Here is a 13,123-nt window from a genome sequence, read left to right on the forward strand (position 1 = left end):
GTATTGGTGCTGAAACAATGCCAGTTACCTGTTTATATATACAGTATATATGTGTGTGTTTTATGTTCTTACACTATTGAACTCTCCACCTTAGCCGGGAAAAGTCTTATTAGGAGAGTTTGAGTGTGTGTGAGAGAGGGAGTGAGAAAGCAAGGGAGTGAGCTAGTGAGGGAGGGAGTAAGGACGGGAGAGATAAGTAGCCTTTGGAGCAGCCTGAGCGGAGGAGATGCACCCCCCCTCCTCCTCCTCCTCCTCCTCCTCTGTGTAGGCAATGCCTGTGTCTGTGTGATTGATTCACCCTGAGAGGAGAGAGGGAGGCGTTTTTGGTCGGGCTCCTGGACCCACGGGTCATCCTCTCCCTTAGCTGGAGGAAAGAGAGGGAGGGAAAGGAGAGGGGAGAACTTCTCGGGCACCTCCAGCAGCCTCAACTTCACAGCACAGAGGTGTGAGCGCTGCGAGTGGCACTTTCCACCATGTCTGTCCTCATAGCCACCCAGATGAAGATAGACACCAGCAGGACCTCCAGAAGGGTAAGGGGCCCTCTTAGCATGCATGGCACGCTGTGGGGGAATGTCTGTCTATTGTTTATGGGTGAGTCTCCTGCTCCTGACAGAAAAAGGATGCTGGCTGTTTTTGATAACAACTGGAAGAGCAGAAGGGGACGGGAGGGTCTCGACGTCCCTTCCCATGAACTTAATGGACAAACGCTTCTTGTTTAATTTCCTTTCTTCTAGTGACTTCTAATGAATGGTTGGTTACATATGCTGTGGAGAATGCTTAGTGCCTCATTGCTATTCTTTGTGAGGTGTTACCATCTAATGACTTCAGAGGGATCGAGCCATTGAGGGGAACATTGGGATAGATGTATGTATGCTTTGTTGTGTGAGATACTCAGTTTCAATTCCTGGTTTGTATTCCTTGTTGGCTTGGTGTGAATTCAAGCATTTTTGTTTACTCTTTGTTTATATGAAAATCATTCAGATGGCTTTCAGGAGGTCAGCTAATTGCTCGGCTTTGATGAAATGCTGGCTTTATGCTGCTCTCTGTCTTGCATGGAAATTGGCTGCAAGGGAGATCGATGAGCATTAGAAGTTTAGGATAACTTGTGTTGTTCGCAAGCAATTAAAGTGATGTTAAATGTGATAACAAACACAAGCCAATAGTGATCATTAGATGTTTTGTTGTTGTTAGTTAAAAGATGATTTTTTTCTTTGGCTCCAAATACATGTCTAGGAAAGAAACAGTATTAAATATACTCTTCACATAAATGCATTGATGCAAGGAGAGAAGTATAGAACATGTTGTGCTGTTATGGTATAATTTGTAGCACTAGGAAATTCCCGCAAACATTATCTTATTGAAAAAGACGCAGGAGAAAAAAGGTGTTTTAAATCCTGTCTCACACTTCTCATGTCATAAATTCCCTCATTTCGTTCACCCCAACCCAGTTTTCATCCGTTCTTTTGCCACACACACAATCTATTCTCACAAAACCACACATGTGAAGATAAACTCTCAGTGTCACGCTCCCCCGTTCAGTGTATACGCTCAAAATGTCCCCCCTTCTCCTCCTCATCTTCTGCTGCTGTCACAATCCTTGACTGTAGTCTGCGGCTCAAACGTAGCCAAAGTCTATTCTACGACATCAGCCAGCATTAAACTCCATTTCCTCAGAGACTTATCTGGTGCAATTTCAATTTGGGCTCAGTACATAGCTTTCCTTCATCCGTAATATACTGGAAGATTTAGCACTTACTCTCTGTAGAAGATAATAATATGGCAGTTCTACCATGCCATAGCATACTCTGTTGGTTTCAGTCATGGAAAGCAGTTGACAAAGTAGAATATTACACACCGCTCAGGCAAAAATAAGTTAAGAAATGTGCACAAACAAACATTATGTGGAATTAACATGAGACTCAGTAAGTTTCTATGCATGTCGTTATAGCATATTATCAATTAAAATTAACTGATTTCAGAGACTGCTTTAGTGAAATGTGAAGATTTCAGAGAGATGACATATTACAATTGTAATCAAATACTATGATTTGGACACAGTAATTGAACACAGTGTCGTTACATGGCACATAATAAGCTACGAGTTGTAAGGAGCCTAGTGTTGGGTGTAATTCAGTGATAATGTATTTCTCTGCTCAGTCTTATGGATTTTTTGTTTTCAGTCAGGCATAATTACATTTTGATAAACACTGATAGGGGAAGAGGTTTACCTGGGAGCAATGGTTATTTGTTATATAACATGGTTATCCTGATGGTAAATGAGTCATGCAACAAACACACACGTCAAAAGCAATGGATATTGTCAATCACATTACATTTTAGGCAGATGCTATTTGCACCAGGGTATATTTAGTGTTTCAAGTATCCTACCTTTTACGTTTATATCCTTCACACCAAAGACGCACAGTCTCTTAGAAGATGTCTTCAACACCAGTTTGGAAATCGCTTTTGGAGAGTGTCTTGGCGCATAGTGGCTTAATTCCACACTTTACGGCATTATGTAACGAGGGCAGTTTGGGGCGGAGTGGGTTTAAATTGTTTAAATAGCCAGTGGTGTTGCTATTTTCATCTATCAGCTATCTGGGGCGTAATCATGTGTTTTGGAACTACATTTCCCATAAACAGGAAGTTGCCTCTTGTAACCTTAAATCTGGAGCCGCGTTTTTTTTAGCCTATACTATTTGTTTACATATGGGCGAATGTGCACCAGATTAGCAGTTTCTTTTTGCAGTGTTAACTTCAATGTGCAAAACTATCACTGGAAACTTTAAAACGTGATGATTTTCAGGGAAGTTCTGGAGTTTTAAGCAGCGTATTTTGCTACGATTTCTAGCAGTGTTTGTATACGTTTATTCAGCAATGCACATCGGAGATAATGGTATCGTCGGAAAGGGTAAGTAACACTGAATCTAAAACAATAATTGTCGTATCTGGGTGTTCAGTTGTCGATGGTTTATTACTCCGAGAATCTGTACGACTTTTAATGCAAAGTACGGAAAGTGGGCGTTAAGCCTTTTATGGATGAGCTTTTGTCACCGTCAGTAAGAAGGCCAAATAAGGGGAGCATTACCTGACTTAAAGTTTCTTAAAAATAAAAACTGTCCCTTTAACTTCACACAGTAGCCCATCTTTGCCATAAACTTCATTGCATGAGATTCACAGTTTGACACAGTTAGGATGAGTTATGGTGTAGGATATTTCCTGCTTGGAGACAGGTCTAATAATTGAACAAAGTTGATGGATGCAACTCAGTTTAACTGAATGTATGAATCAATGTGAGTGTATTGATGTCTCGAGGGTAGCTTCAGGATAAAATGTGTGTCCAGTAAACAAAGCATGAGCATGTCCTCCAACACAAGCAGCAGGATGATAACAAAAAAAATCCTGTTGCTGTGCTTGGCTCAGCTTAGCATCAAGGGAAATTAGTGTCCGGCTTATACAAAATGGGAAAATGGTAAAAAATGATGTGATTATGGTTAGCTGTAAATAAATCCATTCCGTAACAATCATGTAGAGAAGCGCAGTCATTTCCTTATTCAGCTGAGTGATGTTGAGAGGAAATGATATATTATGGCATTCCCACCAGACATTGATTGATTGACCTGTTTGCTCTGCCATCCAATTAATGTGTGAATCATTTTGTTGCAGTGCGGGTGGAGACTGCTTAACCTGTGGTGGCATTTGAGTTAATGCAAACACTTAAATGTGTGTATCATAAGCCTGTTACATTATATGTATTATAAATAATGTGTGACTCTGAGCCTCAAACTTTTCACCCCACTTAACTCTGTGTTACATATGTTTGGGGTTTAAATGGGTTTAAACACGATGCATGAATATGTTTTAGGGGTGATAGCATCGCTTAAAGCTAAAACAATAAAGAACAAGCCTCCAAAGCCCAATTATTTAACACTTTTGACTATATTCATTTTACATGCAGGACAACAGTTTGCTCTCCATTTTTGTTTCTCAGACTTCTTGGTTCCACTTCAGACTTTAACTAAACTTAACTGACTGTTTCACGCAGTGGTGGGATTTATCCTGAAGGCTATCTCAGAGTGTTGCAGCACCCTGTGGAGTATGTCAGCACTAGTATTTTGGCTTCATTTCAACAGTGAAGTGAAATAAAAAGATTTCCTTCAAGCACTTATATAATAAGATATCAAATCAAAAGCAAACTCACCCAGGGGAGTTTACTGAGCCACATAAAGCCATCACTCACAGCATCATAAAGTGCACAGAAGTGCATTATGTCATTTGGATTCAAATGCATCTGGTATGAGCTTGAAATATGATTACAATGTCCCATATCAAATCATAAGTAACTTTTGGCTTGCACTGACTCCAACAGCACCATTACAGTAGCTTCCTGCAGAGGTATTAGGTATGCTGCAGCTACCATCCTCTTTATAGCTGTTATTACATGCCTCTCTACATTCACATTCTTGCCTCTCGTAATGCAGAGCTCGACTGCAGTGATGTTTGTGAGAGTAGGGGGGCGGGCGTTGCTCCAGTCAGCTGCTGGATCTGCGAGGAGGCGATAGGGGATTCAAGCAGAGCCCATGGCTCCCGGCGTGGTCCTGAGGGGAGCGTTTAGCAGCCAGGCAGGACACAATAGCTTCCCGAACTAGGTGAGGGAGATTGGAAGACATCTATCAGAGAGGTTGGAGTGACTCGAACCTATTTCCCCAAGGGGTGCGCACACCCAGGAAAGGCATTTATGAACTACAGAAACAAATGATGACAGGGACCAAGGCCAGCCACTGTCTAAGATGAGACTGCAGGAAGCACATCATTATGTTCAGTCTTAAACACACATCTCTGCTAAAAAGCATCAACAAAGTTCTGATTTATAAATAGTGCACCACATCATACTCTAAATGAAAGGAAGATGAATTCACACTGAAGAGGAGGGATAGGGACAGACTTTAACTAGAGAAAGACAGCAACTTCCTTTGTTCTTGATTTTAAATGAGTGTCCAGACCTTGAAATCAATAGGAGGGATTCTAGATATGTATCTTATTAAATAGGTTACATTCATAATTCAAGCCATGAATCAAAGAGCCTTTAGCAGTTCGTTCAGAGCTGGAGATGACTCACCATTTGTCAAAAGAGTTTTATTGAATCTCGCTCTTTGTTCAAAGTCAAATATGAAAAATGCTCATATCTACTGTTGTAGTAAGTGCGCCTTGAGTGCTCATTGCAAAATATTACAAAATGAACTTGATTTCACTTAATGGTAGATGCGGAACCCTGCTATTCAACAGCATCTGTGAGGGGCTGTTTTGAGCCTTGCTTTATTGCTGCTTTGAAGTTGGACCGTGTGAAGATGACCTATTTCTCAGAAATTCGGCTCGGCCCCAATGGAGTGGTAGTTTGAGCTGTCACAGTGAGAAGCTGAGGGGTGTTCGCCCGTGGCTTTCATGACGGGGATGGCAGATATTCTAACACTTTGACTCAAGAGCCTTTCCCTCCCTGCACCACATATAAGCCAATATTCTGCATTTACCGGAGAGCTGCAAATCGTTGGGCCTCTGTGAGCAGTTCAAGCATGAAATATAATGTATGAGCTGAACAACACTTGTGGATGTGGACTGACTGAAAATATATGATAGAAGGCAAACTGCATACATTAAGGGGAGAGACACTCATGGTTTGACTTATTACAGTAAAGAATAAGACTTGAAAGACAGAAATACATTCCTTGCATTTTATTTATAGGCTAATGACAGGACACATGTGTTCTGCATGTGGGCATATTCTCTTGTTATTTAAGGAAAATTAAAAAATGTGTTTCACTGATCTCTGATTTCACTCAATATGTAAGAGCTGAAGCATCTGAGAAACCATGAGCAAAAACCGAAATATGTGTCATTTTACACCTGCACTATAGGTGTGTGGGCAGCCTGTCCTATTCAAGTACGCCACAGAGAGGCACTCTAGCTCTGTCCTGGGACCAAATACAAACATTTGGGAGGAAATGTTATGAACCCCTTCAAAAAAATCATAAACGTGTCCCATTTTTCATCACGGGGTTTCAATAAAGGAGAATCCGGATCAAACTCGCGCAGTGCCGTTGAATGTCTGTGCGTAAAGCAGCACCCGGAGCAGTGTAGTGACAGTACAGTAGCGCGGCTCTCTCTCTGCTGGTCACTTCTCATGCAGAGTGCGTCTGCGGAGAGCACCGCCGGGCTCTCTGCGTCCTTCACACTGTTACTGCGTGAGGTCTGCCAAAAAAACACAGCCGAAAGTGTCGAATCATTATCTTTTGCTCTTGTGTTTTGCCGACAATCGACCGGAGTCTGGTTGGAATCGAAAATCTGATCGGAAACTCAGCGCATCCGCCTGATATCTCGCTGTAAGGAGGCATCAGGAAACTGAAGAGGGGAGACAGCGTGTTGTGAATACAGATTAGAGCAACTATTTACACCTTCAACCCACCAGTCTGCCGTGCGCCTGGACAAAGCTAAAAGGACATCGCTGCACATGATTCAGCTTTATACTGGTCTGTCACATCACGTTGTGAGTCACTCACTATTCATACATGCTTTTTTACTAGCTCGGTATCTTCACCCCATCTTTTCTGCTCCATCCCGGAGGTGAAAACTGTCTGCCTGCCATCGGTTCTACTCGAAGCGCACAGAAAACCAATAAAAAAAACGATTCAGGCGAGACCTGTATGTGGCTGTGACATGCTGTAAGTTGTTTTGATCTGGACTGGACCTATAATATGGCTTCGCTGTATCAGAGATTCACCGGGAAGATAAATACGGCCAATTCCTTCCCGCACCCACCTGAGGCCAGTCACCTGCTCGGTGGTCAGGTTGCAGACGAGGAAAACGCGGCGAAGACCCCTCAGCCACTCGGCGATGGCAGACCTTACATCCAGTATCGTAAAAAAAGCTCGAAGGAGGATGAGGATGTAAGACACTTTTACTTTATTACCCATAACCCTCGTTTATAAAATAATCTCCAGATTTATAGATAAGATAAGAAACACACACACATGCACACACACACAGACCACTCACACACATGTTAAGTGATAGGATGAGAGTATCTCTGAAGACATATTTGTTTGACTTTTACAGGGTCAAGAAAGTTTGAAAAGGTTGTTCTTCATGCTGTGGTAGCTTGACTCTTGCTAGAATATGCATGTTCTGCCTGGTTGCTTCAGTTGACTGTATGTGAAAGCTGGACTAACACTTTTGTTTTTGTAAAACATGAAATCAGGGTTAGAACAAAGCCCTCAGATGACATGAGTGACAGCTTCTGACAGATAATGATGATGTAAAACTCATTATATTGTCTGATGTGATTATCTGCAGTTTTGGTGTGTGTGTGTGTGTGTGTCTGTAAAGTGAACCTTTCCTCTGTTACTGTCCGTGGCGCTGAAACAGTGAAGACTATGATTTAGGGATAGCCTCCAACACACATGGATGTAGCCTTTGTTGTCACTCACAGTTTTTCTAAATTATCATGTTCAAGCTTTGAGGTGTTTATGCTGGTCACCATGTTGGCATATTATGCACTTAAGCCAAACAATCAAAATATAGTGAAAGGGGAAGACGTCACAGGAACCCTGGGCCTCTTGGTTGAGTTGTGATTTTTTAGTGTGAGACCAAACACTTGCTCTTCCACCTGCTACTGCCTGTTATTCAGCTTGTATTTTAGAATATACATTTATCTTTTAGAGCTACTATCAAGCAACAATGAAAAGATCTGTGTCTTAAACATCTATGCTTTGGCTGCCCTTGTGAGCGATGGTGGCTCTCGCTTAGTTTGGTGGATTGGTCCATGACTTGGTCAAGGTTTTTGTAAGAATATGATTTCCATAATAATTGTTAATACATCTGTCTTTATGTGACTTAAACATGGAATCAAGTGTTTTCATATGAGCCAGCACGTGGCCTATGATTTACAAATTCAGCCTTGAAGCCATGAGATGAATGTAGAATGAAAGTAGGGCTTTGACTTTTGTCCATTGGCAAACAGGATGTTGTCTTTCCAACAGTTCATATTTCTGATAATGCACACAAAGAAAATACAGAACAGCAAGTACAATCGAAATCAATCAAAATGAAATGCTTTTTATGACAATGCTTTATATTCTCAATGTTTGGTTATCTGGCCTTCATCATGATGTTTTTTTATGAGGCAGATTTTCACTGATTAGGCCTACTTGAACCAAAAAAGAGAAACAGACAAGGACACACAGCTGCTTACGTCTTATAGACTCTGCCTCCATTTAGCCTGATGAAGTGACTTGTCATCAGGAGGCGTGTGGCGCAGTGGATAGAGCGTTGGTGTTCGGATCAAGGGAGCACAGATTCAAACCCCACTGCAGTCAGCATGTCGTTGTGTCCCTGGGCAAGACACTTCACCCCAAATTGCTCCTGTGGGGATTGCCCACAGTATTGAGTATGTGAGTCGCTTTGGATAAAAGCGTCTAACAAGTGACATGTAATGAAGTGACTTGTGACAGTTTTTACGATTGCTCAGCATGGACTTTGAAAACAGGGCTTACTTTTACACCACACATATGTCTTAGCCTCTCTATGGCTTCTATTGTTGTCGTAAAAACAGGTAATCACCAGAGCTCTTTGGTGCTTGCATCCTGATTGATGTGATGACAATCAAGCAATTAGGTGTTCGGCCAGGTGGAGCGTGTGACGGCTTATTTGTCCATTAGTGAGGCAGTTTAAATGGCAGTTTTTCAGATGTCAAACACTTGACTTTGCGTCAGATGTCTGTGTCTTGTGTAGAGAACAGTGTGCAGTGTGTTGCAAAAAGTGCCATGTTGAAATGCAAATTGGGTGCAAAGCAGAAAACGTGTTCAGAGTTTTGAAGACTTGAGCTGAGATTTTGCTCTCTGCGTGGCAGCTTCCATCATTGTGCTTTATGTGTTATTTTAATGTGTTAGCAGTTGAACAAAAAAAACGTGTATTCATGTGTTGCTTGTTTGTGGATGACACTAGTTCAAACCTACAGCAAACACAAGTGTACTTGACTCCTTTAATCTTTAAATAGCTGCACACACTGTGATGTTCTTCTGAATTATTGATGTCTGTCACATCTAGAATCATGTGATAAGGTTGGCAAAAGGCTGTACACTGACACTGCTTTGGCTGTCACAGCAACACCTAGCCTGTGCACAGAGCTCGTTATATGTCTTCTATTTCTTTTATGAGCCTCTTTGTTCATTGGAAGAGATCTGCTGAAAAATAGAGAATCGTGATTTTCTCTCGCAATTAAACGTTGAGATTGGATTGTGGAAAGGCTGACCAGGAGCTGTTATTGTGCTGCTGGATTTCCAACATATTTATTAGATTTGGGCCGTTAACCTTGAGGTCACCTTTAGTCCTGATCTCCCCCTGAGTCGTGCTGGAGCATGAAATTGCCTTTAGCCTCAGGAGATGAGGAGACCATTTCAAGAAGTGCTATTTCCAATGCAGTAAAAGTTTAACGCGCTTTTGTTTTTTTCTATTAGTTTTGCAGAGGGATAGGGTAAAAATGGACTCGGAAATGTAATGAATTTATTCATTACATCCAGATATTTACATGCACGGTTTTAAATAACAAAATGAATTCAATAATTAAGACTTTTCTCTTGCTGTTGCTTTGTTCTTTTTTGGCGTGAGTGTGTGTTTGTTGTGGGATTGATTAATTGTTGCTGTGCTCTGTGTGAAAGCATCAGTATTTTTCATTAGAGCTTGAGTCACCAATGGAGACATCAGTAGTTTCTTCTCGTCAGTACCCTTTACTGCAAATGGAAACCTGCAAGTGTCCTCAATGAATGGATTTTGTATGTAAAGGTGTAATATACTCAGATTTCACTTCCCGACTATCCTGGGACATTTTATGACCTGGCCTGTATTGATATTTCCTTATGTGCAGACACAGCAGAGCAAATGTAAACATTTTTCTCCGCTTGTGCCTCACATTGAAAGCGGACACTTGACCTTACCCGGGCCTGAAAACACATATTAAGTTGCAAAGTCATTTTTCATACAGATTTTCTCCGAACTGTCGACATTAAGGCGTAACTTTTGCTAAAGAAGGAAAAACGTAGTTCAACTTCATTTTGGTATTGTTTACTGACTTTTCCAACACATAAAAACCAAAGTGCCACACAAGATAACACATTACAGGGAATCATACATCATCCTATGTGTATAACAGATATGGGGCAGCACATTTTCAAGGTATAACAGTTGGTGTGGATAGTTTGAATTTAATTCTTTATATAAACTAAAATACAAGACCAAATTGAAAAGAAATGACCCTGACAAGTATTAGTCCTTACAATTTGATTAAAAAAAGAATGAACCAATGTCCCTCTGACTTATTCAATGGAAGACAAAGATGCATCAAAAATAGTCTGTTATCTCAAAGTGAAGCTACCATTTTTGTGTCCTCTTTAGAGTTTGAAGATTTGTTACCTGTCAGTTTCTTAAAACATTTAAACATTTTACTGATTATAATCAAGGCACATCACGGGTTCCTGCCTTGAGCCTGGTTTCAGAAGACTTGCTGTATTTAAATCACTAAATTCAGCTTGTATCATAATTAAATTGATAATTTCATATGTAATCATATTCATGTGTATAATGATAATATCAATGACATTTATATTTTATAACCAAACAAGATTTCTACTCACAAAACAAGCCTTGCTGCTTGCCTTTTGTGTTTTTCTGACAGCAACTGAGTATTCATGTTTAACTAAAAGCATGAGTCATTAGTGAAAAGCTCTTTTCCCACAGGGCTACCTTAATCTGAGACAGGCATGCTGATTAATAAAGCATCAGCATTTTGTATTATCCTCCCAGGCTACATATATTTGATTAAAAGTGGGATGGCAATGTTTTCTTAAATTACTTTAAATGGTCTGATTCTGCCTGAAATGTACGTATGATACTGAGAAAGTGTGATGTTTTCCCCGAGGATGCTGGTGGCAAAATGTTATTTTGAAAAATCAAGGTTACGTAGGCTATATCTCCGGGGATGAACACGAATAGCCGTGAGCTATGAGATTTCTCTAAAGAGATTACTGGAGTGTGTTTTTAATAGTGTAACCATTGAATTTCAGGGTGTATTTGTGGCTGTGTATCGTAGACTTAATCTTGTAAAGCATCATTATACGTGCGTGTCTGCCGTCATAAATTCATTTCGCTTAAGTTTCGCATCGGTGAAATCCTACTGTACTCTCTACATAATTGTGTTATTCTGTTTCAGATAGCAGGAAATTGGAGTTCAAAGGGAGTGAATCATAAATCACCCTGACGAATCGAATGCGGATACCACTGCCCAGGGCTCACACACACACACACACACACACACACACACACACACACACACACACACACACACGCACACACGCACACACGCACCCTGTCCTTATATTCACTTGACTTTGCTGTCTACTTACAGATACTCCAGATCTGAAAAAGGAGGTTTGGCCCAGTTTCCATTTCAAGTTTAGCTCTGTGCTTCCTTTGAGGTACGGAAGCTCGGATAAATCCGCCAGACGGAGCTCACAAAGAGCGACCAGATAAAAGAAGAGAGCACCGAGACGTGATAGGCTGTGTTCATTATCTCTGTGGTCGGGCTAGATGCTGTATATGCTTCAGGTTACCGCTGTCTACTAATGGACGCTACTTTCCAGCTGCTGTTTGTTTCCAGCTGCACTCCTCCAAAATGATGACCTACTTACATCCAACACATTTCAGTGCTAGAACAAGATGTAAAGTCATGGCATGTGTGCTTCATTTAAGAAACATCTTTGGGAGAAAACCCGTCTGCTTTGATCAGAGTCAACAGTCGGTGATGGTAACTGAAGGAAGATAGAGAGATGGGGATGTTTCCGGTGTTTCATAATATCTGCCTTATCCTTTTTGTTATTGCTTTTTTGGGAAATCTCTACATCTAGAATAGACTCTAAAGGTTTCTGTTGGTGTCAGGCTTTGCATTTGGACTTTTATAACTGGCAGGTCCTTAAAAGGGCTATATTAGACTGCGAGGACCATGCGCTCCTAAAGGCATTTCAACTTTTGCCTTCTAAACGTTGTTTTAAGGCACCTGTTTGGTGCACTAAAATAATCCACATTTACATTATTGCTTAATTGCATACAATGAATTCCCTTGCACTCTTGTTTATAGTCACTCTGGTATTTTTTTTGTTGGTATACATTTATATTTTCCAGCTCTAGTTCTGTAATGACTTTTGTAGTGGTGTCAATGATGTTGACTTTTTTACTTGGCATTTATGGTAAGTAATAGTACACTTTTTTGATGAACTGTCAGTTTAGAAATAGTGATTTAAGCAGCTTTACGGTCTTGGCTATAGCTCAAACTTGATAATAGTATGATCTTAAATAGAAGATGCAATAGTGTTTTATTTTTTAGAATCCATCTCACAAACCATTACAAAGTTAATCGCACAAAGCAAAGCAGGGGTGAGGACCCTTTAAACTGCATGCGGGGGAAAGGGCACACAAGGCGAACGTGCTGTCAGCGCTGCTCCTCCCTTCAGGATTGGCAGCATCCTCGGCAGGAGGACCCCTCGCTCGGCGTTGCCATGGTTGCAAAGGTGGAGAGGGTGAGGCTGTTTGAGCTTTGGGAATACACACACACACACACACACACACACACACACACACACACACACACACACACACACACACACACACGCGCTGCTGCTTGCTGGTGACTCTGACGGCCATCTGGAGATGACGCAGCTCTCCTCTCCTGTCTCTGCTTTGTCCACTATGAAACCATTGATTTGACTCCTAATGAAAATCACCCTTTCCTGTTCCAGGGGTTCGTTTGCTGATGACAGACTTATTCACTATCGACCAGTTTGCTTTTTCCGCTCCTCTGTTCCCAAAGGACATCACAACAGGTCTAACCCCCCCTCCCCTGAGCACATCACCACTGTGTTGACACGCCATCGATCATCCTCTGCCGCTCCGCCCCTCCCCCCCCACCTCCACAGACCTGTCAACAGTGCGTCAGCAGGCCGCTGGCTCTCTAGTGATGATGCACTGTATTATCACGCGAGCTGACAGTGGATATTATTCAGTGTTTAAATACAAAGGAGCC

At 41.4% G+C, this 13,123-nt stretch overlaps 1 protein-coding gene across 2 annotated transcripts in view; it reads left to right on the forward strand.

Annotated features, from left to right (window-relative positions):
• The window catches only part of LOC117489053 (dipeptidyl aminopeptidase-like protein 6), an 84,686-nt gene that overhangs the window by 7,647 nt on the left and 63,916 nt on the right, over positions 1-13,123 (forward strand). Inside the window, exon 1 of one of the 2 annotated variants that reach the window (XM_034138292.1) lies at positions 6,142-6,941. The exons of the other annotated variant lie outside the window; for it this stretch is intronic. Coding sequence (XP_033994183.1) covers positions 6,750-6,941 — 192 coding nt within the window. The 5' untranslated portion in view covers positions 6,142-6,749. Of the gene's footprint in view, positions 1-6,141; positions 6,942-13,123 lie in introns of those variants that run through there. 2 annotated transcript variants of the gene reach the window in all.

This window comes from Trematomus bernacchii, unplaced genomic scaffold (assembly GCF_902827165.1).
Source record: "Trematomus bernacchii unplaced genomic scaffold, fTreBer1.1, whole genome shotgun sequence".
Taxonomy (NCBI): domain Eukaryota; kingdom Metazoa; phylum Chordata; class Actinopteri; order Perciformes; family Nototheniidae; genus Trematomus; species Trematomus bernacchii.